The 20,925-nt window shown below is 68.4% G+C and overlaps 7 protein-coding genes across 7 annotated transcripts; 4 read left to right on the top strand and 3 right to left on the bottom strand.

Annotated features, from left to right (window-relative positions):
* Positions 1 to 50: 50 nt before the first annotated feature.
* Positions 51 to 1,891, bottom strand: CHLNCDRAFT_145478 (hypothetical protein; the record flags this gene model as incomplete). Its single annotated transcript, XM_005848078.1, has 7 exons — positions 51 to 203; positions 386 to 518; positions 654 to 811; positions 965 to 1,012; positions 1,183 to 1,302; positions 1,518 to 1,684; positions 1,855 to 1,891. 7 exons carry the CDS (start codon positions 1,889 to 1,891, stop codon positions 51 to 53), a joined length of 816 nt encoding a protein of 271 aa, XP_005848140.1.
* A 72-nt stretch (positions 1,892 to 1,963) lies between these two features.
* Positions 1,964 to 3,019, top strand: CHLNCDRAFT_31020 (ribosomal protein L7). The gene is made up of 4 exons (XM_005847916.1): positions 1,964 to 2,060; positions 2,138 to 2,210; positions 2,306 to 2,409; positions 2,558 to 3,019. Exons 1-4 carry the CDS (start codon positions 2,019 to 2,021, stop codon positions 2,714 to 2,716), a joined length of 378 nt encoding a protein of 125 aa, XP_005847978.1. The 5' UTR covers positions 1,964 to 2,018; the 3' UTR covers positions 2,717 to 3,019.
* A 448-nt stretch (positions 3,020 to 3,467) lies between these two features.
* Positions 3,468 to 4,800, bottom strand: CHLNCDRAFT_145481 (hypothetical protein; the record flags this gene model as incomplete). The annotated part of the gene is made up of 5 exons (XM_005848079.1): positions 3,468 to 3,570; positions 3,756 to 3,829; positions 4,238 to 4,345; positions 4,560 to 4,651; positions 4,776 to 4,800. The coding sequence occupies 5 exons, from the start codon at positions 4,798 to 4,800 to the stop codon at positions 3,468 to 3,470; spliced, it is 402 nt and encodes a 133-aa protein (XP_005848141.1).
* A 317-nt stretch (positions 4,801 to 5,117) lies between these two features.
* CHLNCDRAFT_145482 (hypothetical protein) lies at positions 5,118 to 7,397 on the top strand (the record flags this gene model as incomplete). The annotated part of the gene is made up of 7 exons (XM_005847917.1): positions 5,118 to 5,189; positions 5,329 to 5,481; positions 5,664 to 5,825; positions 6,035 to 6,103; positions 6,235 to 6,769; positions 6,909 to 7,012; positions 7,110 to 7,397. The coding sequence occupies 7 exons, from the start codon at positions 5,118 to 5,120 to the stop codon at positions 7,395 to 7,397; spliced, it is 1,383 nt and encodes a 460-aa protein (XP_005847979.1).
* Positions 7,398 to 7,445: 48 nt separating this feature from the next.
* Positions 7,446 to 9,154, bottom strand: CHLNCDRAFT_35335 (hypothetical protein). The gene is made up of 5 exons (XM_005848080.1): positions 8,578 to 9,154; positions 8,365 to 8,444; positions 8,153 to 8,252; positions 7,921 to 8,037; positions 7,446 to 7,759 (listed from the first exon to the last, which is right to left on the bottom strand). Exons 1-5 carry the CDS (start codon positions 9,049 to 9,051, stop codon positions 7,631 to 7,633), a joined length of 900 nt encoding a protein of 299 aa, XP_005848142.1. The 5' UTR covers positions 9,052 to 9,154; the 3' UTR covers positions 7,446 to 7,630.
* A 159-nt stretch (positions 9,155 to 9,313) lies between these two features.
* Positions 9,314 to 12,023, top strand: CHLNCDRAFT_145484 (hypothetical protein; the record flags this gene model as incomplete). Its single annotated transcript, XM_005847918.1, has 6 exons — positions 9,314 to 9,318; positions 9,418 to 9,590; positions 9,671 to 9,945; positions 10,063 to 10,897; positions 11,047 to 11,521; positions 11,948 to 12,023. The coding sequence occupies 6 exons, from the start codon at positions 9,314 to 9,316 to the stop codon at positions 12,021 to 12,023; spliced, it is 1,839 nt and encodes a 612-aa protein (XP_005847980.1).
* Positions 12,024 to 16,073: 4,050 nt separating this feature from the next.
* Positions 16,074 to 20,466, top strand: CHLNCDRAFT_145486 (hypothetical protein; the record flags this gene model as incomplete). The annotated part of the gene is made up of 12 exons (XM_005847919.1): positions 16,074 to 16,298; positions 16,441 to 16,662; positions 16,923 to 17,084; positions 17,211 to 17,240; positions 17,489 to 17,518; positions 17,687 to 17,860; positions 18,121 to 18,571; positions 18,788 to 18,874; positions 19,063 to 19,157; positions 19,398 to 19,548; positions 19,784 to 19,935; positions 20,146 to 20,466. 12 exons carry the CDS (start codon positions 16,074 to 16,076, stop codon positions 20,464 to 20,466), a joined length of 2,100 nt encoding a protein of 699 aa, XP_005847981.1.
* Between the last annotated feature and the right edge of the window lie 459 nt (positions 20,467 to 20,925).

Genomic DNA, 20,925 nt, shown 5'->3' on the forward strand with positions numbered 1-20,925 from the left:
GCGGCACGGGCCTGTCGGCCGCCGCCGGCTGGCCATGCTCTCCCCGACCCTCAGGGCGCCTTTTTGTGGATGAGCCCCGCCCCGTACTCCCGGTACTCAGCCTTGCTCATCCACATCTGCTGGAAGGTGCCCAGGGAGGCCAGGATGGAGCCGCCGATCCACACGCTGTACCGCCGCTCCACCGCATTGGCGGGGCACACCACCTGCGCACCGCGGTGGGTTGCCGGGCGGCGCAGGGCAGTCAGAGGCGGCAGTCAAGAGGCGGGGTCGGTATCTCACACACGGCGGTCGGCTCTTTGCAGTGGGAGCAAGCTGCACTGTTCTGGAGCCGGGGGCCTGCTGCACTTCTCTGGAAACCCCACCCCCACCCCGCTCCGCGCCGCACCTTGACCTTGGCCATCTGCGGCGCCAGGTCTGCGACCTCCTTCTCCAGCCGGTCCCGCAGCGCGGCAAAGCCCGCGGTGCCGCCCGTCAGCACCACGCCGGCATACAGGTCCTTGCGGATGTCGACATCACACCTGGGAGCAGGGGGAGGGGTGGGGGACGGGGGAGAGTGAAGTGAGAGGATGCGAGGAGGAACAGAGCAAGACACAGCCCCGACCGCAGCTCCAGCCGCGCAGCGCCGACACAGCCCCCTTGGCAGGCGGCCTCACTTGCTGATGCAGTCGTTGGCCAGGTGCTGGATCCCCTGCAGGCCGTCAAAGACGCCTGCCTCCTTGAGCCGCGCCGCCGCCCGCGGGTAGCCCTCCAGCAGCGGCGGGTTGAAGAGCACCTCGGGGATGGCAAAGCGGTCGGTGCCCACCGCAATCTCCTGCGCACCAGCATGCGCGGGGGGTGGCGCGGCACGTGGGTGGATATGTAGTGGTGGTGGCGGAGCCGGGGGGCAGGAGTGCAGGGTGCCGGGCAGGCCGCGGGCACAACGCAGATGGACAGAAAAAAGAAGGAGGATGAGTACTGGCCGCACCTGCCCGTCTGGCAGCTCATACATGACAGTGGGGATGCTGGCATTCTCCTGCAGGCAAGCAAGCAGGACAGCCAGTCAGGCTGGCAGGCTAGGTACTAGGCAGGGATAGCCAGCCCTGCCCCGGTACCCAGCCAACAGCCGGCCAGCCCCAGCCAGCCAGCCACACGCTCGCACCCGAACCGGCGTGCGCGCGCCCAGGGGCCGCCCGCGCGCCGCACCTGCGGGTCGAACACGTTGTCGCTGACGCGGCAGATGGTGTCCTTGATGTCGGCGGCGATTGCCTCCACGCACCATGCGCGGTACGAGGCGGTGGTGTGGGGCGGGTCCAGGGGGACCACCTGTGTGGGGGGGGAGGGAGGGAGCACGAGCAGTGCAGCAAGGGCAGTGGAGCGAGACCAGCGTGTGGTAGCAGCACAGGTCAAGTGAAGGGGCAGCGCAGCCCTGGCGTTGTGCTGCGCATGCGGCTGGGATGCCACGCCACACACGGAGCGCGGAAAGCGGCGGCATCCCTTCATGCAGCCCTGCAGGTGTCGTGAATAAATAATAAAATCACCTCTAGCTTGCCGCCGTGCCCTTCCTTGCGGGTGAACTCGTACCGCGGCCGTATCTGCGTGCCCCTGGCCTCCACCGCCTCCGCCATGCACTGCGACAGCAGCTGGCCGCCCAGCGGCGTCGATGCCGCCGACTTTTGCAGCACGTAACCGTCGTGCACCGCCGCGACTGCATGGGGGGAGGAGGTAGAAAGAGGGGAGCGAGAGGGCTGGGTAAGCATGGGTCTAGGAGCGGCGGGCGGCAGCAGGCCCGGCCGCGGTGCAGCGGTGGCAGCGGCGGCAGGACAAGCGCGGGGCGCAGCAGCAGGCCGCGGAGAGCGTGAACGCAGGGAGCAGGACCTGCCCAGCGCAGGTTGGCTGTGGCCCCATGCGGCATCAGGGCATGCATGTCGGGCAGGAAGCGCCTCAAGGGGCGGCGGCACGGCCGTTTTTGCCCATTCCCAGCTCTCGCTCTCCTCCCTCCCCCGCTGACTGTTTGACTGGGTAGTGATCAGCTGTTCACGATGGCTGTGAACCCCAAGGCCTACCCTCTGGCGGATGCTCAGGTGAGGCGCGCATGCCGGCGACTCCCCCGAGGCCTCCCGGGCCCCGCTGACCCTGTCCCCGCCCCCTGTACCTGCAGCTCACCAACACCATCATGGACATCGTCCAGCAGGCGACCAACTACAAGCAGCTGAAGAAGGGCGCGAACGAGGGTGCGCGGCGGCTGCATGCATGGCCCGCTGGTGGCAGCTTGGGCCTGGGCAGGGCCACCGACACTGCACCCGCCCGCCCCTGCCCGCTGATGCAGCCACCAAGACTCTGAACCGCGGCATCAGCGAGGTGGTGGTGATGGCGGCGGACACCGAGCCAATCGAGATCCTGCTGCACCTCCCCCTGCTGGCCGAGGACAAGGTGCGGCCCGGGAGGGCGCGATGGCGGCGGGCGCCCAGCTGGCGGCAGCGGCGGCCGTCGCCGAGCCGAGCTCACGCGCCGGCAGCCAGTCCAAACGGCTGGTACAGCCACTGACCCGCCCCCGCACGCCACTCCCCCGCCCCCGCAGAACGTGCCCTACGTTTTCGTGCCCTCCAAGGCCGCGCTTGGCCGCGCGTGCGGCGTGTCGCGACCCGTGATTGCGTGCAGCGTGACCACCAATGAGGGCAGCCAGCTGAAGAACCAGATCCAGCAGCTGAAGCTGGCCATTGAGAAGCTGCTGATCTGAGTGCTTGCCGCGCAAGCACTCGAGATGGTGGAGTGGCGGCGCAGCGCCGGCGCAGCCAGCATTGTGGCTCGCACCAGGGCTGCGCAGCCCCGCGTCAGATGCAGCAAAGCGCCATGGCGGCTGGGCTGGGGGCGGCAGGCTGTGGCCCGAGCAGGCCGCAGCTTGCCGCCGTTCGGCTGGCTGGGGAGCATCCCTAGGCCCGGAGCACTATTTTCTCCGTCACTCGCTGACCTGAGACCCGACTGTTCTGCCGTGGCTGGGATGCTGCCACCCGGCACGCAACTGTAACGATAGCGCAGTTGCAACGTTCCCGCCCTTTTGGGGCCGCACCAGCAGGCGCAGCCCGCAAGCGTGGGGCTGGGCGCCACAGGCTCGCCTGCTGTCCCATGGCCTGCCTGCTGTTGCCAGCCAGGCGGCGGCAGCAGCAGCAGCAGCAGCAGCAGCAGCGGCGGCAGCAGAGAGGCAGCCACGCTCACCCACGGTGCGCTCGTGCCCCGCATCCACCACCAACGACGTCTGCCGCCCGCTGGCAAACGAGCTCAGCACCGCATTCTTGGCCATGAAGACAGCTGCGCAGGCGTAGCCAGTGGGAGCGGGAGGGAAACGGGAGGTGGTGGGGAGGAGCAAGGGTGCAGCGAGGGTCGGGGATGTGTGTGCAGGGCAGACCTGCAACCCGCGCTGCCCGCTCCCGGCCCAGCCTCCAGGCCCTGCACAGGCGCGCAGGCATGGCCGACCTGGCGCCTGATACTTCTCAAACAGCAGGCTCCACCGCCTTCTCCCGCGCCTCCCTGCTGTTGAATGATGGCTCCGCCAGCATGACCGGGTGGCCCTCCGTGGCCAGCCGCATCTGCTGCCTGCGGGGCCAAGGAGACACAGGAAACGCACGGCGGCTCAACGGCGCAGGGTGGTGCGGGATGCGCAGCAACGGACACGGTGGCTGGTCGAGCAGGACGGCGGTGGCGCCGCCGTGCGGGTACCGTCAGCGCGGCTGCCACCCAGCAGGGCAAATCGATTCAACAGAGCACGGTGCTCAGCGCACTTGAGTGCATGGTCTAGCAGGCCCTCAGCCACCTCCCAGTCACTCAGGATGCCATCCTTGAACGGCGAGATGACCTGCAGCGGCGGTAGAACGACCCAGGTTGGCTGGCAGGGAAGCTATGCGGCCTCGCCAGCAAGCCGCCGGCATAGCGGCTGGCACAGCCATGCACGCTGGAGCAGCGCCCACCTGTGCAGCGGATCAGACGGCAGCCGAGGCAAGGCAAGGGCAGCAGCAGGCACCGCTGCGCTTCCGGCAGGGAGCAGCAGCAACAGCCGCAGCAACAGCCGCAACAGCCGCAGCAACAGCCGCAGCAGCCGCAGCAACAGCCGCAGCAGGTGCAGCAACAGCCGCAGCAGGCGCAGCAACAGACGCAGCAGGCGCAGCAACAGCAGCCACAGCAACAGCCGCAGCAGCCACAGCAGCCGCAGCAACAGCAGCAAAAACAGAAGTAAAAGCCACAGCAGCAGGCGCAGCAGGCGCACCTCCATGTGATCTCTCCGGTGGCTGAGCGCGTGCGTGCCGACATACAGCGTGCGCTTGGCGCCATCCACCTCCATGCCGTCAGCCCCGCCGCCCAGCGCGCCCACCGCCTGCACACACCCCGCCAGGCAGGGCCGCCGGCCGCGCTCAGTGGCGCGCAGCCAGGCAAGCAGCAGCAGCAGCAGCAGCGCGGTGGCATGCCGTGCCGTGCAGTGCACCCAGCGCACAGCAGGAACTGCTCATCAACCAGCCAGGGCGAAGAGCCAGGCGGCGCGATGGCAACACGCAGGAACGCGGCAGCGGCAGTGGTGGTGGCCAGCGCACCGAGGGGAAGACGTATTTGGGCGTGTCCTCTCCTGCATATCCCGCTTTTGTGTGGTACGTCCCCACATCCAGCACCACCGCGTTCACCTCATCTGCAGGCCAGGGTTGCCGTGCAAGCGAGCCTGGCCTGCCCACAACGATGCCCAGGCCGAACTCCCGCCCATGCCGCCGCCGCGGCCACAGTGCAGGCGCGCGGCGATGGCGGTGGTGGCGCACCTCCGCCATACACTGGGCCTGACATACTGCGGCCCCGAGCCGCAGGCGCCCTCTCCCGAGCGGCTCCCTTCCTGTTCCCTTCAAGGCCTGCTCCGATGGGCCTGCTGGCGGTAGCGGACTCTCAGGCGGTGCAATCAGCGTGCGATTGCAGCATGATCGGGCCGCAGGCAGTGCCCAGAAAGCTGCATGAGGCAGTGCAGCTTTCTATTGCACCTGGCGACGTGGAGTGTGCATAAAACACATCGGCAGCTCGATTGGAAGTGTCAGGGGCATTCAACTGTGGTATCTGCAGGTCGTCAGCCGCCCGATTTGCCACCCGTCGAGAACTGATCGCCCGGCGCCATGCACGGCAGGCCCCGCGTCAAGGCAACCGGCCCTCCAGACCCAGAGCGTGTCAAGGCGACGGAGAAGAAGGTCAGCCGATCCGCCAGCCAGCGTGCCAGCACCCCCCACCGCCGCCACCCACCGCCGTCGGTCACTGCCGCCGACACCTCCTCTCCCCCCTGCCTCATGGCCCCTCCCTCCTGGCCCCTGGCCCCGACCTCCACTGCAGGCCGCGCTCTTCGGCCAGCTGGCGGGCGAGGTGCTGGCGCGGCGCGCGGCGGCGCGGTTTGATGCCGAGTCGCTGGGCCTTGCCGGCAAGCTGCTGGAGCTGCACCCAGAGGTGTACACAGTGTGGAACTACCGGCGGGAGGCGCTGGGGCCGGTGGGTGACCGAGCGCTGTGGCAGCGTGTCTGTCTGGGGTCCCCGGGGCGGGGCACCCGCATCAAGCAAGCGTCTTGACTGGTATAGTGGAAGAAGCAGCATGCCCCGCACATCCCTCCCTGCTTCACACACCCACGCATTCCTCCGCCCCCCTTGGTCACCGCCCCTCCATGCAAGTGCAGGTGCTGGATGCGGGGGGCGAGGCCGCGGTGGCGGCTGTGGCCGGTGAGCTGGCGCTGACGGAGCGTGCCCTGCACAAGAATCCCAAGTCGTACGCCACCTGGCACCACCGCAAGTGGATCGTGGCCAGGGGATTCTGCTCCCTGGAGCACGAGCTCAAGCTGGTGAGGCGCGGCCAGCCAGGAGGGTGGTTGCTTGTGGCTCAAGCCCGCTGCGTGTTCGCCGCCCGCTGCCAGGCCGCCCCGCCCTGACGCGGAGCGGCCGCCGCTGCACGCTGCCAGCCTGCCCAGCCCCCGCTCCGAGCACGCCTCCTGCTGCCATGGCTGGCCTGACCCAAGGACCGCCTGCCTGCCTGCTGCGTGCGCTGTGCCAGGTGGGCATGCTGCTGGATGCCGACGAACGCAACTTCCACGGCTGGGGGTACCGCCAGTTCGTGGTGCAGGTACCGCAGCAGCCCGCTGACTTAAGGCCGCGCTCACAGCTTTGAAACCAGGCGCCTCTGTGGTGCCTGCCAGCTCGCCATTCTGTGCAACCCCAACCCCAGCAACCCCCGCCATTGCCTGTGGTGTGCAGCGGATGGGCACCCCTGCGGAGCGGGAGCTGGAGTATGCCCGCCACAAGATCAACCAGAACTTCTCAAACTACTCCGCATGGCACTCCCGCACCAAGCTGCTGCCCGTGCTGCACGGCGGCGACGGCGGCGATGACGCGGATTCGGACGCTGCGGCGGCGGCCCTGGCCGCGGCGCTGCGGTTGGCTGCCACCAGCGGCGACGGCGAGGCAGCGGGTGGGACTGGTGGCGAGGCGGGAGGGCAGGCGGGCAGCCAGGAGCAGGCCCAGCAAGAGCAGCAGCAGCAGCAGCAGCAGCAGCAGCAGCAGCAGGCGAGCAGTGGCACAGGCGCGGAGCAGTCCTCTGCCCAGCCACCCGCGCCCCCAGCAGCAGCGGCGGCGCCAGCGCCAGGCAAGCGGCCCGGCGCCGGCCCGGCGGCGGCCGCCACCGCGGCGGTGCCCAAGGAGGCGTTGGATGAGGAGTATGAGCTGGTCAAGCAAGCCTTCTACACTGAACCCGAGGACCAAAGCGGCTGGTTCTACCACCGCTGGCTGCTGGGTGAGAGCATGCCGGCGGCGTCTTGGCCCCGCCGCTTGCTCTGCTAGCGCTGGGCTCCAGCCTGGCGGTCTCGTGGGAGGGAGGAGGATCGTTTCTGTTATTGTTGGTGTCTCGGTAACAGCGATGCTCTTGTCTGCAGGCTGCTCGCTGGCGCACTGGGAGCAGGCGCGCGGCGCCGAGGCGGAGGCTGCGGAGCGCGACGCGCTGCTGGCGGTGCTGGGCCGCGAGCAGCAGACTTGCGAGGTGGGCAGGCCAGGCTTGCTGTGCCCTGGCTGGCTGGCTGGCTGCGCAGTGGCGTCTTTGCCGAAGGGCGGGCACCCGAATTATTGTGGCGCTGCAGGAGCTTCTGGAGATGGAGCCGGAGGCTAAATGGCCGCTGCTGACGCTGACGCGGCTCAAGGAGCTGCAGCAGCAGGTGCTGGACGGCGGCGGCGGCGGCGGCAGCGGCGGCGGCGAAGACCGGGCGGCGGCAGGGGCGCCCGCAGCAGACGGCAGCGCCGGCTTGGCTGCCGAGGTGGCGGAGGGGTATGCTCGGCTCAAGGAGGCGGATCCGCTGCGGCGGGGATACTATCAAGACGCGGAGCAGGGGCGGGCGCATGTGGTCGCCAAGCCCTCTGCCGTGGCCTGAGCTGGGGCGGCCGTGTGCACAGCAGGTGTGCAGTACATGCGAGCAACACCAAGCCAAACGATTGGCAATGCACATGGTTGATGGGATGCCAGGTTGTCGGAACATTGAAGGGACAGGGACGAATGTCAGGACAGAAGAGAAGGCAAGCAAGCTGGTCACAGTTGCAGAAGGGCACGAGGCACGGTACCAACAGCAGATATAGCACGCACACAACTGCACCACACCACGGGCGTTCACCACTCCACCTCGGTCCCTTTCCAGTCGTAGAATCGCCCGGTGTCTTGCATGCTGGTCCGGTCGATGATCTGCAGCAGCTGGCGCACTGCCCGCTCCCGCGGGAACAGCTTCTCAGGCGGCACATTCTGCAGCGAGGGGTTGGGGCGATGTGGGAAGAACGCCCTTGCGTGCTGCAGGCGGTGCGCCTGCCATGCTCTGCCGCCTGTTCCCTGCTTGCACCCAGGATCGCAGGTACTGCTTGGTGGGCCGCATCCACCCCCACGCATGCTCCACCCCTGTGACCCACCCTTTGGAACGGCTTGCTGAGATCTGTGTCAACGGTGCCAGGGTGCAGCAAGATGCAGGCCACCGGCTGCTTGCGCCGCTCAAACTCCAGCGCCATGCACTTGGTCAGCTGGTTCACCTGCGGCGGCGGTGGTGCAAGAGGAGGGCAAGTGGCAGGCAGGCTCAACCACCGGTTGCAGCTCCCTCCCTCGAGGCGAGCTTGTCAGAGGCTAGGCAGACGACGAGACACCCACCGCTGCTTTGCTGGCACGATACGAGTACCAGCCTCCCAGCTGGTTGTCCCCGATGCTGCCCACTCGTGCCGACAGGTTGGCGATGACGGCCGGCCGCTCCCTGCACACACCACCACCACAATGGCGGCGAGATGGGGCCACGCGCTGCGCGATCAAACGCTGCAGGCGCTGTGCCTGCTGCAGACGCAGCAGCCCAGATCCAGCCCACTCACGGCGTGGCGCCGCCGGCCTCCGCCGCATTCACCAGCAGCGGCGCAAAGGCCTTGCACACCAGGATGTGCCCCGCCGCGTTCTGCAGCAGGCGCAGGGCAGTGCGGCATGCAGGGGCAGCTGGTTTGGAGGCAGTGGCAGTTCTGGGGCACAGCTCTGCACGGGCAAGAAATGGCAGGGGAGAGGCGGTGCAAGTCGGTAGGCCCTGCTCTCACCACTTGGAAGCACTTGAGCAGGCTGTCCATGGTCACCCGCGCCAGGCCGGTCTCGGGTGTCATGGTGGCATCATGCAAGACGCCAGAGGCGTTGACGAGCAGATCCAGGTGGGAGTGCTGCGCCGCCACATGCTCCGCCGCAGCCGCGATGCTGGCCTCATCGTTCGGGTCCAGTTGCACGACTGCCAGACGCGAGGAGCCGTGCTGCCGTTGCAGCTCCTGCAGCTCGCGCGCGGCGGAGGGCGTGCGGCAGGTGGCCACCACCGCATGGTCTGGCCGCTGCAGCAGCTGACGGGCGAACTCTAGTCCCAGGCCGCGACTGCTTCCTTGAACCAGCGCCACTCGACATCTGCTTCCATCAGAGGGCTGTCCGCTGGCAGAGGGTTGTGGCGAGGGGCCTGCCGCTGCCGCCCGGCTGGTGAAGGAGCCAGCCAGCAGGCTGCCTCGCCGTGCTAGTGTAATGGATGGTCGCATGGCTACTACTCCAAGCCAACCCAGCCCTGCCAACAGGCAATGTGGGCCGCAATGGGGAGGGAGAGATGGGGGCTCAACTTGCAGGGAGGCTGGTCCAGGTGTCTATCCTCTGCTGTGTGCAACCCGTCAATGGACGCAGATTGCGATATGTGTGGCGCTTCAGATGCCACATGTTTTCGCGCCTCGCCACGTCGGCGGAGACTGCCCAGCGCCTTCGCTTCCCCCAGCGCCATCGCTCAAAGGAAGTCAATTGTTGCACACCATGGCGTGGGCGCAGGGGGGCCTGTGGCGTGCACCACCGTCGGCCCGCCTCCAGCACACTGCTGCGGCTCTGCAGCCCACACAATTGCGCCCCAGCACACGCAGGATCAGCGGCCATGGTCGCAGACTGCTGCGCCAGAGGGCAGCCGGCAGCGGCGAGGGCGGCAGCGGCGAGGGCAGCGGCGCGCCTGACGAGGAGCAACAGCTGCGCGACCAGGCCCGCCTGCTTAACGAGCTCTTCTATTCTCCATCGGCCGTTGAGTCTGATGATGCCTCAGGTGCGCAAGCTGTCCCCGCTGCCATGCGCCTGCCGGTGCCGTTCCAACAACCCATGCCGTGTGCCGGACGCTGCCTGCAGGTCCCCACCCCTCCCGGGAAGCAGCACCCAGCAGCGCCGCTGGCGAAGCCGACCCGCCCAGCCCTCTGCTCCTCCACGACCTGCCGCTGTGGCGGGTGCAGTGGGCCGCGCTGCCCGGCAACTTTGAGATCACGCATGTACATGTGCCGCACTACTGCGCCATGTTTCAGCGCCTCTTCCGCGGCCCGCGGCCGCACCGCTTCGGCCACGTGTACCTGCCAGAGGGCAGCAAGAACCTGGGCAACCCGGAGTATGCGCTGGCGCCTGGCACCAAGGTGCGGCGACGGACGCGGATGGCCTGCCCTCCTCGTTCCCTTGCTCCTGACACGCAGCTCCTGACGCTCAGCTGTTGAAACCCCTTGTTGAACACCTGCCCTCCCTCCCTGGCGCAGGCGCCGCTGGCGGGGACGCTGATGGAGGTGCTTCAGGCGGTACGGTTCAGCGACGGCCGCCTGCTGATCCTGGCGGTGGGGGTGGGGCGCTTCCGAGCGGTACGGGAGACGCAGGAGGTGCCGTACTGCCGAGCCACCGTGGAGCTGCTGCTGGATGCCGAGGAGCAGCAGCAGTTTGAAGGGCTGGCGCTGCAGGCCGTGGAGAGCGTGCGCGGCGGGCTGGACGCCGGCGGCGGCGGCGGCGGCGGCGGCGAGATCCCGCTGACGGCGCTGATGGCGGCGGTGCCGTCGGCGGCCCGCGAGGCCGCGGCGGTCTACTGCCAGGCCTGGCTGGACTATGAACTGTCAGAGGCGAGGGTGGAGGGCGCCGAGGGCCCCGCCGTGATCGACGGCAGCCGCAGCGGGGATGCCCAGGTGCTGGGCAGGCGCCTGGCTGCCATCGCGGGCAACGAAATCATGGAGCTGCCGTTCTTCCAGGCGCTCAGCAGCGCGGCGCAGGAGGCCGCGGCGGGAGACGCGGCAGCGGCGGCGGCAGCGGCGGGGGCAGCAGGCAACGACGCCAGCAGCGGCAGCGGCAGCGGCAGCGGCGTGTTGCAGCAGGCGCTGGCAACCCAACGGGCTGTGCTGCGCCAGACAGAGGCGGCGGCCTACATGCTGGCCACCTCAGCGGCTGCCCGCTGCGTGGCGCGGCACCTCGTCCAGCACCCCGACGGCGCGGGCAGCGCCGGCGCCGCCGCCGCGGCCTCCGCCCCGCGCTCGGCTCCGCCGGCGCTGAACACGGCCAGCGAGCGCGGCATCGCCACGCAGGCGCCGGAGGAAGTGCTGGAGGCGGAAGGTGGGGTGGGGTGATGCACCTGCCAGCTTGCTGCTGGACTCGCGGTTCACGCCCTGCCCTGCGCTGTTCCGCCGTGATGGCCGGGAAAGCATCTAGGTGCCAGCATGCACCACCTCCCATCCTGTGGACTTCTGCCTGCCTGCCTGCAGAGTGCCTGAGCAGCGAGCCCGACAGCCTGGCGGTGGCGCTGCGGCTGGAGGCGGCGGTGTGGCGCGAGATCGCCGCCGTGCACGGGCTAGCCAGCAAGCTGCGGGAGCGAGCCGCGCCGCTGCCAGAGGGCCTGCGCTGCCTGCAGCCCTGGCAGCTGCGGGCATGTGACGCGGGAGGAGCGGCAGCGGCAGCGGCAGCGGCGGCAGCAGGAGGAGAGGGAGGGCAGCCGGGGGAGGGGGCGGAGGGTGCGGGAGCGTCCTCCGGCCGCCCTGGCGCGCATCCAGACTACCCAGCTCTGCGCCGGGTGCAGCGCCTGTCGTTTGGGGTTGCCTCCCTGCTGGCAAACGTGTCTGCTGCGGAAGGGCGGCAGGCGTGGGTGGAGGCGGGCAGCACCTGCGCGCGGCTGCGCCTGGGGCTGGCGGCGCTGCGGAAGCACCGGCAGGTGCTGGCGGCGGTGGTGGCGGTGGAAGGCCTGTGAGGCGCCATCGCACTGCAGGAGAACTGTGGCATTTGGTGGTGTATTCTGCTTGACAATCGATATTCTTGAATGCGTGCCTCTGTAATTTGGGAGGCGCAAAGACGATTGATTTGAATGGCCGGCAGTTGAGCACGGCGGCGGTTGGCATCCATCGACCATTGTTACCAAGCAATGCTTTTCCTCAGCAGCCCCTGCAGCCCACCACAGCATCCCTTGGTGGGAATTCAGCAGTTTCCCAACTGCTGTGGGCATAGCCGAGACTGTGCCGGCGCCCCCCAGTGGTCACCTGTCCAACTCAGCCTGCCCGGCAGCTTCCGGCCGGCCCACGGGAAGCCACCCTTCTGGTGCCTCCTCCCCTCCGGGGCACTCAGGCCCTCCATTAGAACTTCTGCTTTCCTATTCATGCTTTCCTTTCAGCGCAGGGGCGACCTGGAGCGCAAGGACGCTCGGGCAGAGAGTTTCATCCTCATCATTTTCCTCCTCCTCTCCGACTACTAAGGTTGCAGCGCCTCCAAAGCAGCAGCACCCGCCATGGTGGAGACGCGCAGCGGCCTGTCGGTTGAGCCGCCCGAGGGCGAGGAGGCCGGCAGCCCCGCCACCCCCGCCGCCGCCGCCAAGCAGGCAGACACGGCGTCGGCCGCCGTGGCTGCGCGCTCGGGCGGGCGCAGGCGCAGCCGCGGAGGCGAGGCTGGTGGCGAGGAGGCGCACGCCCTGACCGACTCGCAGGCTTACACGCTGCTGGCGCTGGCGCTGCTGGTGGCTGCCCTGCCCTGCATCTTTACCCCCAAGCTGGTGAGAGGGCCTTGGAGCCGCCGCGCAGCCGCCGCATTTTACCGACACCCAAGTGCATGCGCGTGTGCAACAGCTGCAGAAGTATGAGCAACCATGGGCAGGCGCCGACTCTGCCTCACTGCCTGGCTGCCCTGGCTCGATCCTTCCAATTGGCCGCCGCCACCCGGGCCCCTCCCGCAGGCCGCTCGCGCCTGCTTCGGCTCCGCCGCCGACCCGCCGGAGGATCAGCACACCCACACGCTGGGCCTGCTGGCGTGCGGCCTCGTGTCCGCCGCCGCCGCCGCCTTTGCCCTGGAGGAGTGCGCCCACAGGCACATGCTGCACACCTTCACAGGCCAGTGGCTGGCCGCTCAGTCGCGGGGTCGCCTGCCTGGCAGCCAGCTGGTGTTGCCGGCTGCTGCCTACCCGACGGCCTCGTGCTTGCCGCTGTTGTCTGGGCCAGTGGCCGCGCTGTGGCTGGCAGCAGCCCTTGCCAACTTCTGAGCTGAGCGTGACTGCCCCGGCCCCCTCTGCCTGCGTGGTGCCTGCGTGGTGCAGCCGACACCCTGAAACTAGCGCTGGTGGCCTTCGCCGCCGCCAACATCCTGCTCATGGTGGGCATGCGGAGAGTGCCATGGTCTGAAGCCATGGCCGGCTTGCAGGCTGCGTTTGTTGCGGATGCATCCCATGCTGCAGCAGCAAGGGGCACTCCCTCACACACCTGGCATCCTAGATGCTGCCATGCTCTACCCTGCCATGCTCTACCCTGCCCCGCAGCTCTACTACCCAGCCACCCTCACCCCCGGCGCCGCCGTCGTGTACGTGCTGGCCCAGGCGGGGACCCTGGCCCTGCCCGCCAGCCAGCTGCTGGTGGCAGAGGAGGACCGCACCCGGGTGTGGCACGACCTGAAGGTGAGAGCCGGCAGAGGTGGAGCCAGTGGAGGTGGAGCCAGGGTGGCGCGCTGAAGTGCTCCAGTGTGTGTGGGTCTACTGGAGGCCACAGTGCGCTAACTGCACGTCAAGCTGGCGCCGGGGCAAACCCGTCCAGCCTGCCAGCTCAGACCAGCCCTACCCACCAGCCCCTGCCACTCCTCTCCCCCACCTGGCCTCCCGCCTGCTCCCGCCTGCAGCGCCTGCCCCGCAACCTGCGCCGCGCCGTGTCCCTGCGCAAGTTCACCCTGCCCGGCGCGCTGTTCCTCCTGCTGACGGCCGTCTTCCCCGCCACCGGCCTGGCCTACTACCTGGCTCCCAAGGTGCGTTGTGGGCGGTCAGCGGAGCGGGGAGTGGTGTGCGCTGGCTGGCCCTTTGCCCTTTGCCAGTGGCAGCCTGGGGTGAGAGGCCAGCCATGTGAGCTTGTCGGGGCCAAGTGCCTGTTTTAGCGCTCCCTTGGTCAAACCCGTTTCTGACCCTCCCTGCCGCTGCTCCCCTGTCCACCACCCGCAGTGGACCCTGTATGGCGCCTTTTCGTACGCCTACGGCAAGAGCACCTACATGGTGTGGAAGGCGGTGGGCGCGGGCCTGCTGACCGTGCTGCCAGCCATCACGTACACGCTCAAGGCAGGTGCCGCTGCCCAGCATGGCACACCGCACGACTGCGCTTCACGGCGTGGGGCCAAAGGCTGCAGCGCAAGTTGCTGCCGGGTGCTGCCACGTGCCTCTTCGTCTCCCGCTGTCTGCAGCGGCCCCATGCCAGCCAGCCCAACTCTGCTCCCGCATGTCCCGCTCCAGCACATCCCAGCATGCGGTGTCCCTTCTGCTGCCTTCTGTAAAGGAGAGCAAGCTTCCCCTCCTGCCTACTCGCAGGACAAGGCGGAAAACGACCTGCTGGCCCGCCCCATGTCCCGCACCCTGTCGCTGGGCCTCATGGCCGCCTCGATCGGCCACCTGCTGGTGCTGTGCCCCATCCTCAACCAGGCAAGCCTGTGGCGCTGTTTGGTGTGTGGTGGTAGTGGCGGCGTGATGGTGGCGACAATTGAGCCTGTGGTATCCCGGCGTAGGCTGTTAGCAGCGGAACACGACTGGCACCTGTGAAGCAGCAGGGTACCACAGCACTCGCTGCTTGGTGCCCGCCCCTCCACAGCGAGCAGGGCTGGCGGTTCTCAGGCTGCTGCCGGCGCCGCCGCCCCGCCATGCCATGCTGCTGCAGGGCCACGGCGGCTTCCTGCTGCCCGCGCTGGTCGGCACCTGGGCCGTCTCCCTGCTAGCCTCCATGGCTGGCCTGGCTGCCCCGGATGCCGCTGCCATGGCAGAGCAGCTGGCCGAGGCGGCCAGGACCGAGTGAAGCGGCGCTGCTGCTGGCCTCACGAGCAGCGGCTGCTGGGGTGCGTGGTGGCCCCACCATCCACTGCCCGTTGGTGGGCGGCAATGCTTGCCTGTGCAGCCTGTGAAGGGAGGGCCCACCGTGGGCCAAGTGCCAAGGGCCAAGTGTGCCAAGTGAGTTGCCCCCGCCTGCCCAGTGATGTCAGTGATCCCAGCCCTTCGTGTACATTAGCCTCTGCCCCCCACCGCTTTTCGTCCCAAGAGGGCGCCTCTGCTTGCATATCCGGGGCGGCCGAAGGCCCATAGTGCAGCCGTGATTGTGCCTTTTGCCCTGCCCCCTTGCCCAGCTTTCATGTACCTTCGAATCCCTCCTTGTTGCTTGGAACGAATCCCTGCCTGCCTGCCTGCCTGCCCTCAGCACTGCCGCAGCAGCTCCTTGCCCGTCTGTCCCGCCCCAGCGGCCTTTCCTCCTGGGCTGTGTTTGCCAGGCAGGGGCCCCACCCCGCTGCCGGATAGCTAGATGATGGCAGTGGCGGAGTGCTTTAGCCCGAGCCCTGGGGCTCCTGGCTTGATGGCTGCGCGCATATGATCCCGCGCGGTTGACTGGGGCTGCCGAGGCCCCCGGGGGATGCGCCTGGCTGGCCGCTGCTAACCGATTCCAACAAACGAACAACGCGTGCATTGTCCCGCCTGCTAGAGTAGTAGACCGTGAGGCTGTTTCTCTCCCGCGCTGTGCTCCTGTTTCTCCTGCTGCACAGCTCTGCACTGTCCTTCATTCGCTTTGTTTCATTCCGCAGCGACTCGCATGCCCCCGCCGACTGGGCCGGCGACGGCTGCGCCTGTGCTGCATGCGTGAGCAGCGCTGCCTGTGCACACCGCGCTGGTGTAACCAGGGCAGGCAGCAAAAGTCAGTGAGGGGCCAATGGTGGGGGAAGATGGCGGACCGGCGGCGCCGTGCTGCGGCTGGGGCAGCGATGGGCAGGCAGGCGGGAGCGGCACCACCGCTGGAATGCGGGACGGGAGCGGCGCTGGCACCTGCATTGGCAAGCGTTGCAGTGCAGAGCATTTACCTTAAAAGCTGCAAGGAAACGCTGCCCGCTCCCCGTTCAAACCAAACTTGATGGCATGCCAGGCGAGCTGACCTAACGGCGTTGGACGCGAGCTGCTGCATCGCGACCTAGCATTGCCGAGGGAGCAGCTTTAATGAGCGATCTCCAGATGGCCGCACCATCTGCAGCTGCATCGCCAGCTGGCTGAACGATGGCGTGGCGGCCTCAATTTCTCAATGTCGGCTTGCATCGCGTCCCTGCATTCCTGCTTCGACACATCTGGCACCATGCCCGACCGCGGTCTGGGAGCCGCCTGCCCAAGTGCCGTCTAAGAGGCCCACCCGTCTAAGAGGCCCACACCCAACCCGCCAAGGCTCCAATCACAGCCTGTGCCACGTGCACCATCGAGCAGGAGCTGAGGAAGCGGGCCGTTGGCCCCCACCTGAGCCTGGCGGCGGCGGCGGCAGCCATGCTGCCCAAGCACGCAGCGGTCCTGCGCACGAGCGGGGCCACCAGCCGGCCTGTCAGCCACAGCGGCAGCGCGCCGGGCTCGCTGGGGGTGGAGTGCCTCCCCCTGCTGCCAGGCCCTGCCAAGGCCTGCGGTGCCAAGGAGCCGCGGCAGGCAACCAGCGCGGTGGCGGCGTGCGTGTTCCTCACCCTCACTTACTTGGCAGCTTATTGGATCAGCCTGATGGTGAGCGCGCCTGCCTCATCCGCTGCTGGGATGTGCATGCCGGACGCCGGCACATCAACAGGCCGCAGGCTGCAGGGTGCGTGCCAGGCGCCACATGCTGCCTGGCCCCTGACCACCCCCTCGCCTTTGCTGGGTTTTGCAGGGAGGCAGCCACTCCCGCGACCTCGCCTTCATCAACGCCCACCTCAACCTCATTGCCCGCTGCCTGATCACCGCCATCCTGGCCTTCACCGCCGCCGTGTGGGCCGCCAGGCTGCTGGGGCCGTGGGCGTGGCGCGCGCGTGGCGCCCTGGCCGCCGCCCACCTGGCGCTGCTATGCTACGACCACGGCCAGGACTTCCAGGCGCACGGCTTCTACAATTGGGTGCGCTGGGCGTGCTGGGTGTGGCGCCTTGAGGCCTCGCAGGCCCTCAGCACGACTGTTTGTTTTGTTCGCTGTCTTGGTTGCTTTCTTGGTTCCCAGGAATCCAACAGGGTGCCCACCAGCTCCCCTCCCTGGCATGGGGCCACTGCTTGTGGCCTCGTTCGTTGTTTCCTCTGTCGCAAAGCCTGCCCCGCTGCTCGGGCTGACCCGCAGCGCCGTGACGCCACCGCGCCTGCTGCTCACGCCTGCCACGCCTGCAGATGCTGTTCCTGGTGGTGGCACTGCCCCTCAACATGCTGCTGCTGGGCCTCTTCCTCTGGTACACATCCATGCGGCCCCGCCAGTTTGCAGCGTCCCTGCTGGGGACGGGAGCCGCGGCGGCGCTGGCGGTGGCCCTCGCGCTGCTGCACTACCAGCACATTGTGAGTGCTGGATGCTGGGTGGGCTGGGTGCGGCCCCTGCACTGCTGGGCGTGGTGCCTGGGCGCTGCCGCTGACGGCTCTGCCCCTGCCCCCTGCCCCGCCTTCCTGCCACTGTCATGGCCGCAGGCGCACCGGGGCTTCATGGGGCGCTCACTGGTGCCCGGCTGCGCTGGAAGTGGCTGCCCCCCCGGCAGCGAGCCCAACTGCAACTTTCCTCCCACCTTGCCCCTGATTGACCTGCTGCCGGCTGGGGCCCAGGCGAGCCGATGCGCTGCTGCACCACCAGCGCATGTGCATGCCCTTTTGCTTGCCCTGCCTCACAGCCACACGCACAAATTGGTTCGCACGTCGCCCCTCTGCAAGGCTCAGCCCCGCCGCTGCCGCGCCCCTCTCCATGTCTGCAGAACTTCTGGACCGGCAGCCAGCAGTGCCCGGTGAGCCTGCCGCACCGCCGGGGCTGCCCTGCTGGCGACGTGCCCCTCTCCTGCATGCTGAGTGTGGGGAATCGCCTTGCATGACCCTGCCCCTGGCCTGCACCTTTGCTCCCGCCCACCTTTCCCGCCTGCCCTGCCCGCTTGCCCTGCTGCGCCTGCCCGCTGCAGCCCATCCGTGGCTTCGATGCAACCTTCTCCTCTGCCGGCCTCCTCACCATCTCCGGCTGCCCAGCCGGCGCGGCCACGGGCTACACACGCTTCCCCGATACTCGGATGTGGAGCGTGGAGCAGAAGACGCACCTGGGCGCAGCGTACCAAGTGAACGTGCTCAAGCTGCTCAAGGTGCGGCCTTGGTGCCAGGCAGGCAGGCAGGCAGGCAGGCAGCGGCTGCAGCAACACTGCGCTGCGGATGCCCTGCACGTGCATGTGCTTGCGCTGGAGTGCACGGTGCCTTGGCAGCCCCAGGCTGCTGCGCCTGTGTGCCACCTGCTGCGAGGGTGCTTTGCCCCGCTGCCACCACTTTGAAAAGCACCACCACCACCACCACCACCACCACCTACACGTTTTTTAACATTGCCTCCACCACCTCTTCTGCCGAGCAGGAGGAGCCTTACACCGCGCCGGTGCAGCTATCGGGCGTGGAGGCGGTGCTAGCCCGCTGCGGCGAACAGGAGCGTCTGCTGACCCGCATAGCCGCCGTGAGGCAGCGCCTGCCGCCAGAGCCGCCGCTGGCGCTGCGCCCTGGGGCAGCCGGCAGCGATGGCGGACAAGGCAGCGGCAGCAGCGGCGGTGGCACCGAGGAGGCCGGCAGGCCCGCCGGCGGTGCCGCATCCGGCGGCCAGCCGGAGCGCCTCAACGTGCTCATCCTGTTCCTGGATTCGCTGGGCCGCCGCCACTTCTTCCGCCGCATGCCGCGGTCGGCGGCGGCGGTGGAGGCGGTGGCGCGGCGCGGCGCCTCCTCGCTGCACCAGTTCTTCCGGTACCACGTCACCGGCTTCCACACAGATCCCAACACCCACGTCATGTACACGGGGTCACCCTTTGAGAACCAGCGTGCGTGGCTTTGGGCGTGCCAGGCGGTGGCGGTGCCTGCTTGGGGGCGGCCGCGGTGCCTGCTGGTGGTGTCGGGAGGAGTGCCCTGTCCTTCGCCTGCCCCTTGCCTGGCGCCCTGTTTGCCCCTCTCCCGTGCCCGCCCTTGGCCTGAGCTGCTCCACACCACTATCTTTGCCCACGCCCCACACCGCTGCCTTGCCCATCCTCCGCCTGCAGGCGCACAGCCCTTCTGGCACGCCTACCGCCAGGCCGGCTACGTCAGCGGCTCCGTTTACAACTTGTGCGAAGACTGGGGCGCGGAATGTGAGCCGCCTGCCCGCCCGCCGCGAGCGTGCGCTCTGGCATTACTCTTGCACGCCGCCCTGCATCCACTCAGCAACTGCGCTGCCCTGGCCTGCCCTGCCCTGGCCTGCTCCACCACGTGCTGCGCTGCCCGACGCGTGTCGACCGTGCGCTTGCCACGTTCCCGACCCTGTTATCTCCCTCCGCAGACGACAGCATGCGCACGCCTCATGACCACGAGCTGGTGGCGCCCTTCTGCCTGCCCGAGTACCACCCGGTGACCTTGGACGGCGAGCCGTACCAGGTTGGCCGAGGGTGGGCGCCTTGCCGGGCCATGGGCAAGCGCGAGGGCGCAGCGCTGCCGTGCACGCCTGTGCTGCGCATGCCTGTGCACCGCACGCCGCTGCCGCCCACCACCACCAAGCGTGCCCGCCACTCTGTTAGCAGCGTCGCATCGCTGCTACCTCAGACATCGACCAGCACGCCGCCCTGCCCCTGGCTGCCCCTGCCCTCCTCCCGCGCCCGCCGCCGCCCTGCGCTGCAGATGTTCAAGGGCGCGTTCTCCATCCTGCGCCGCTGCCTGCGGGGCCGCCACGTGCACCAATACAACTTCGACTACTCCCGCGCCTTCATGGAAGCCTACCAGGGCGTGGCGCCCTGGCTGCTCATCTCCTCCTTCCACGAGGGACACGAGGGTGAGGAGGGCATGGCGAGTCGGGTCGGCGGCAGCGCGGCACTGGGGCCTCTGTGCCGTGCGGCTGCCCCGCGCCGGCCTGCTGCGGCCGCCGCTGCTGCTGCAGCCGGGCGTGTGCCGGGCGAGGGTGTCCTGGAGGGCCCGGCCTCTGCAGCGCAGCGGCAGGGAGGCCGAGCCGAGCGCCGCCAGTCGCGTTCACTCGCTTCTCGCCGCCATGCTGCGCGCGCTGCGTGCAGGCACGGGGGAGGTGCTGGGCACCGTGGATGCCGACCTGGCTGCTTTCCTCCTGGGCCTCACCGATGAGCAGCTCAACTCCACCGCGGTACTGCTGGTATCTGACCACGGGATGACGATGGGCATCAATTACATGCTCACGCAGAACGGGCGGGTGAGGAACGCAATGAAAGCAATGCAGGACAGGAGCAGCACGCAGCACGGCGGCGGCAGCCAGTGGCGGGCTGCCGGTGCGATGGCGGCCGCGGCGACGTGCCGACGGGCCCACACGCCGGCTCTCTGCTCCTCTCGCCGTGCTGCCGACCTGTCTCCTCTGCCTCCCCTTTCCCTCCCTGCCTTGCCTCCCCGCCTCTGCTGCCTGCAGATCACGGAGCACAAGATACCGCTGCTGGCCATGCTGCTGCCTGCCTGGGTGGGGGAGCGGTATCCCGCGCAGGCGGCGGCGCTGGCCGCCAACGAGCAGCGCCTGGTCAGCGGCTACGACCTGCACGCCACGCTGCACCACCTGCTGCACCTGGGGGAGTCGGACGTACCGCCGGAACAGCAGTACGACAGCTGGCGCGTGGCGGGCAACGTCGCCGAGTCGGTGCGGTGGGGCGTGTCGCTGCTGGCAGAGGTACCTGCAGGGCGGAACTGCGATGAGGCGGGCATACCGCCCGACTTCTGCCAGTGCTTTGCCCCGTAGCTACCGCACAGGCGGCGGCGGCACGGTGGCACGCCGCACAACACCGCTGCTCCTACGTGTTCTTCGCGCTCACCGTTTGAAGTTTTCCAACTCGACAGTAGCAGTGGCCCTGGCTGGCTGGCAGTGTGATTTACGTTGCCCGAGCGCCCTCCATGTGCCCTCCTTACATGGCACCCCTCCGTTGTTTTTCAGCCTCAGTTTTCCATGTGGCCCCAGCCCAGCCAGGCCAGTGTTCTCCCCCGCCTTCCATTTCTCTGATTTGCATTCACTTTCATCCGTCTGTAGACCCTGCGTCATAGCGATCCATACCTTTCATCTGCTAACCCCATCCGAGCCGCCTCTGTTGCCCCAGCCGCCAGCCTGATGACTGCTGCCTCCTTACTCCCTTTTCCTCCGTTCTGCTGTTCTTTACACGTTGGTATTGGCAACAGGTTAGATTAGCTCGCCTTCCCTGATAGT

This window comes from Chlorella variabilis, assembly GCF_000147415.1.
Source record: "Chlorella variabilis unplaced genomic scaffold CHLNCscaffold_9, whole genome shotgun sequence".
Lineage (NCBI taxonomy): Eukaryota > Viridiplantae > Chlorophyta > Trebouxiophyceae > Chlorellales > Chlorellaceae > Chlorella > Chlorella variabilis.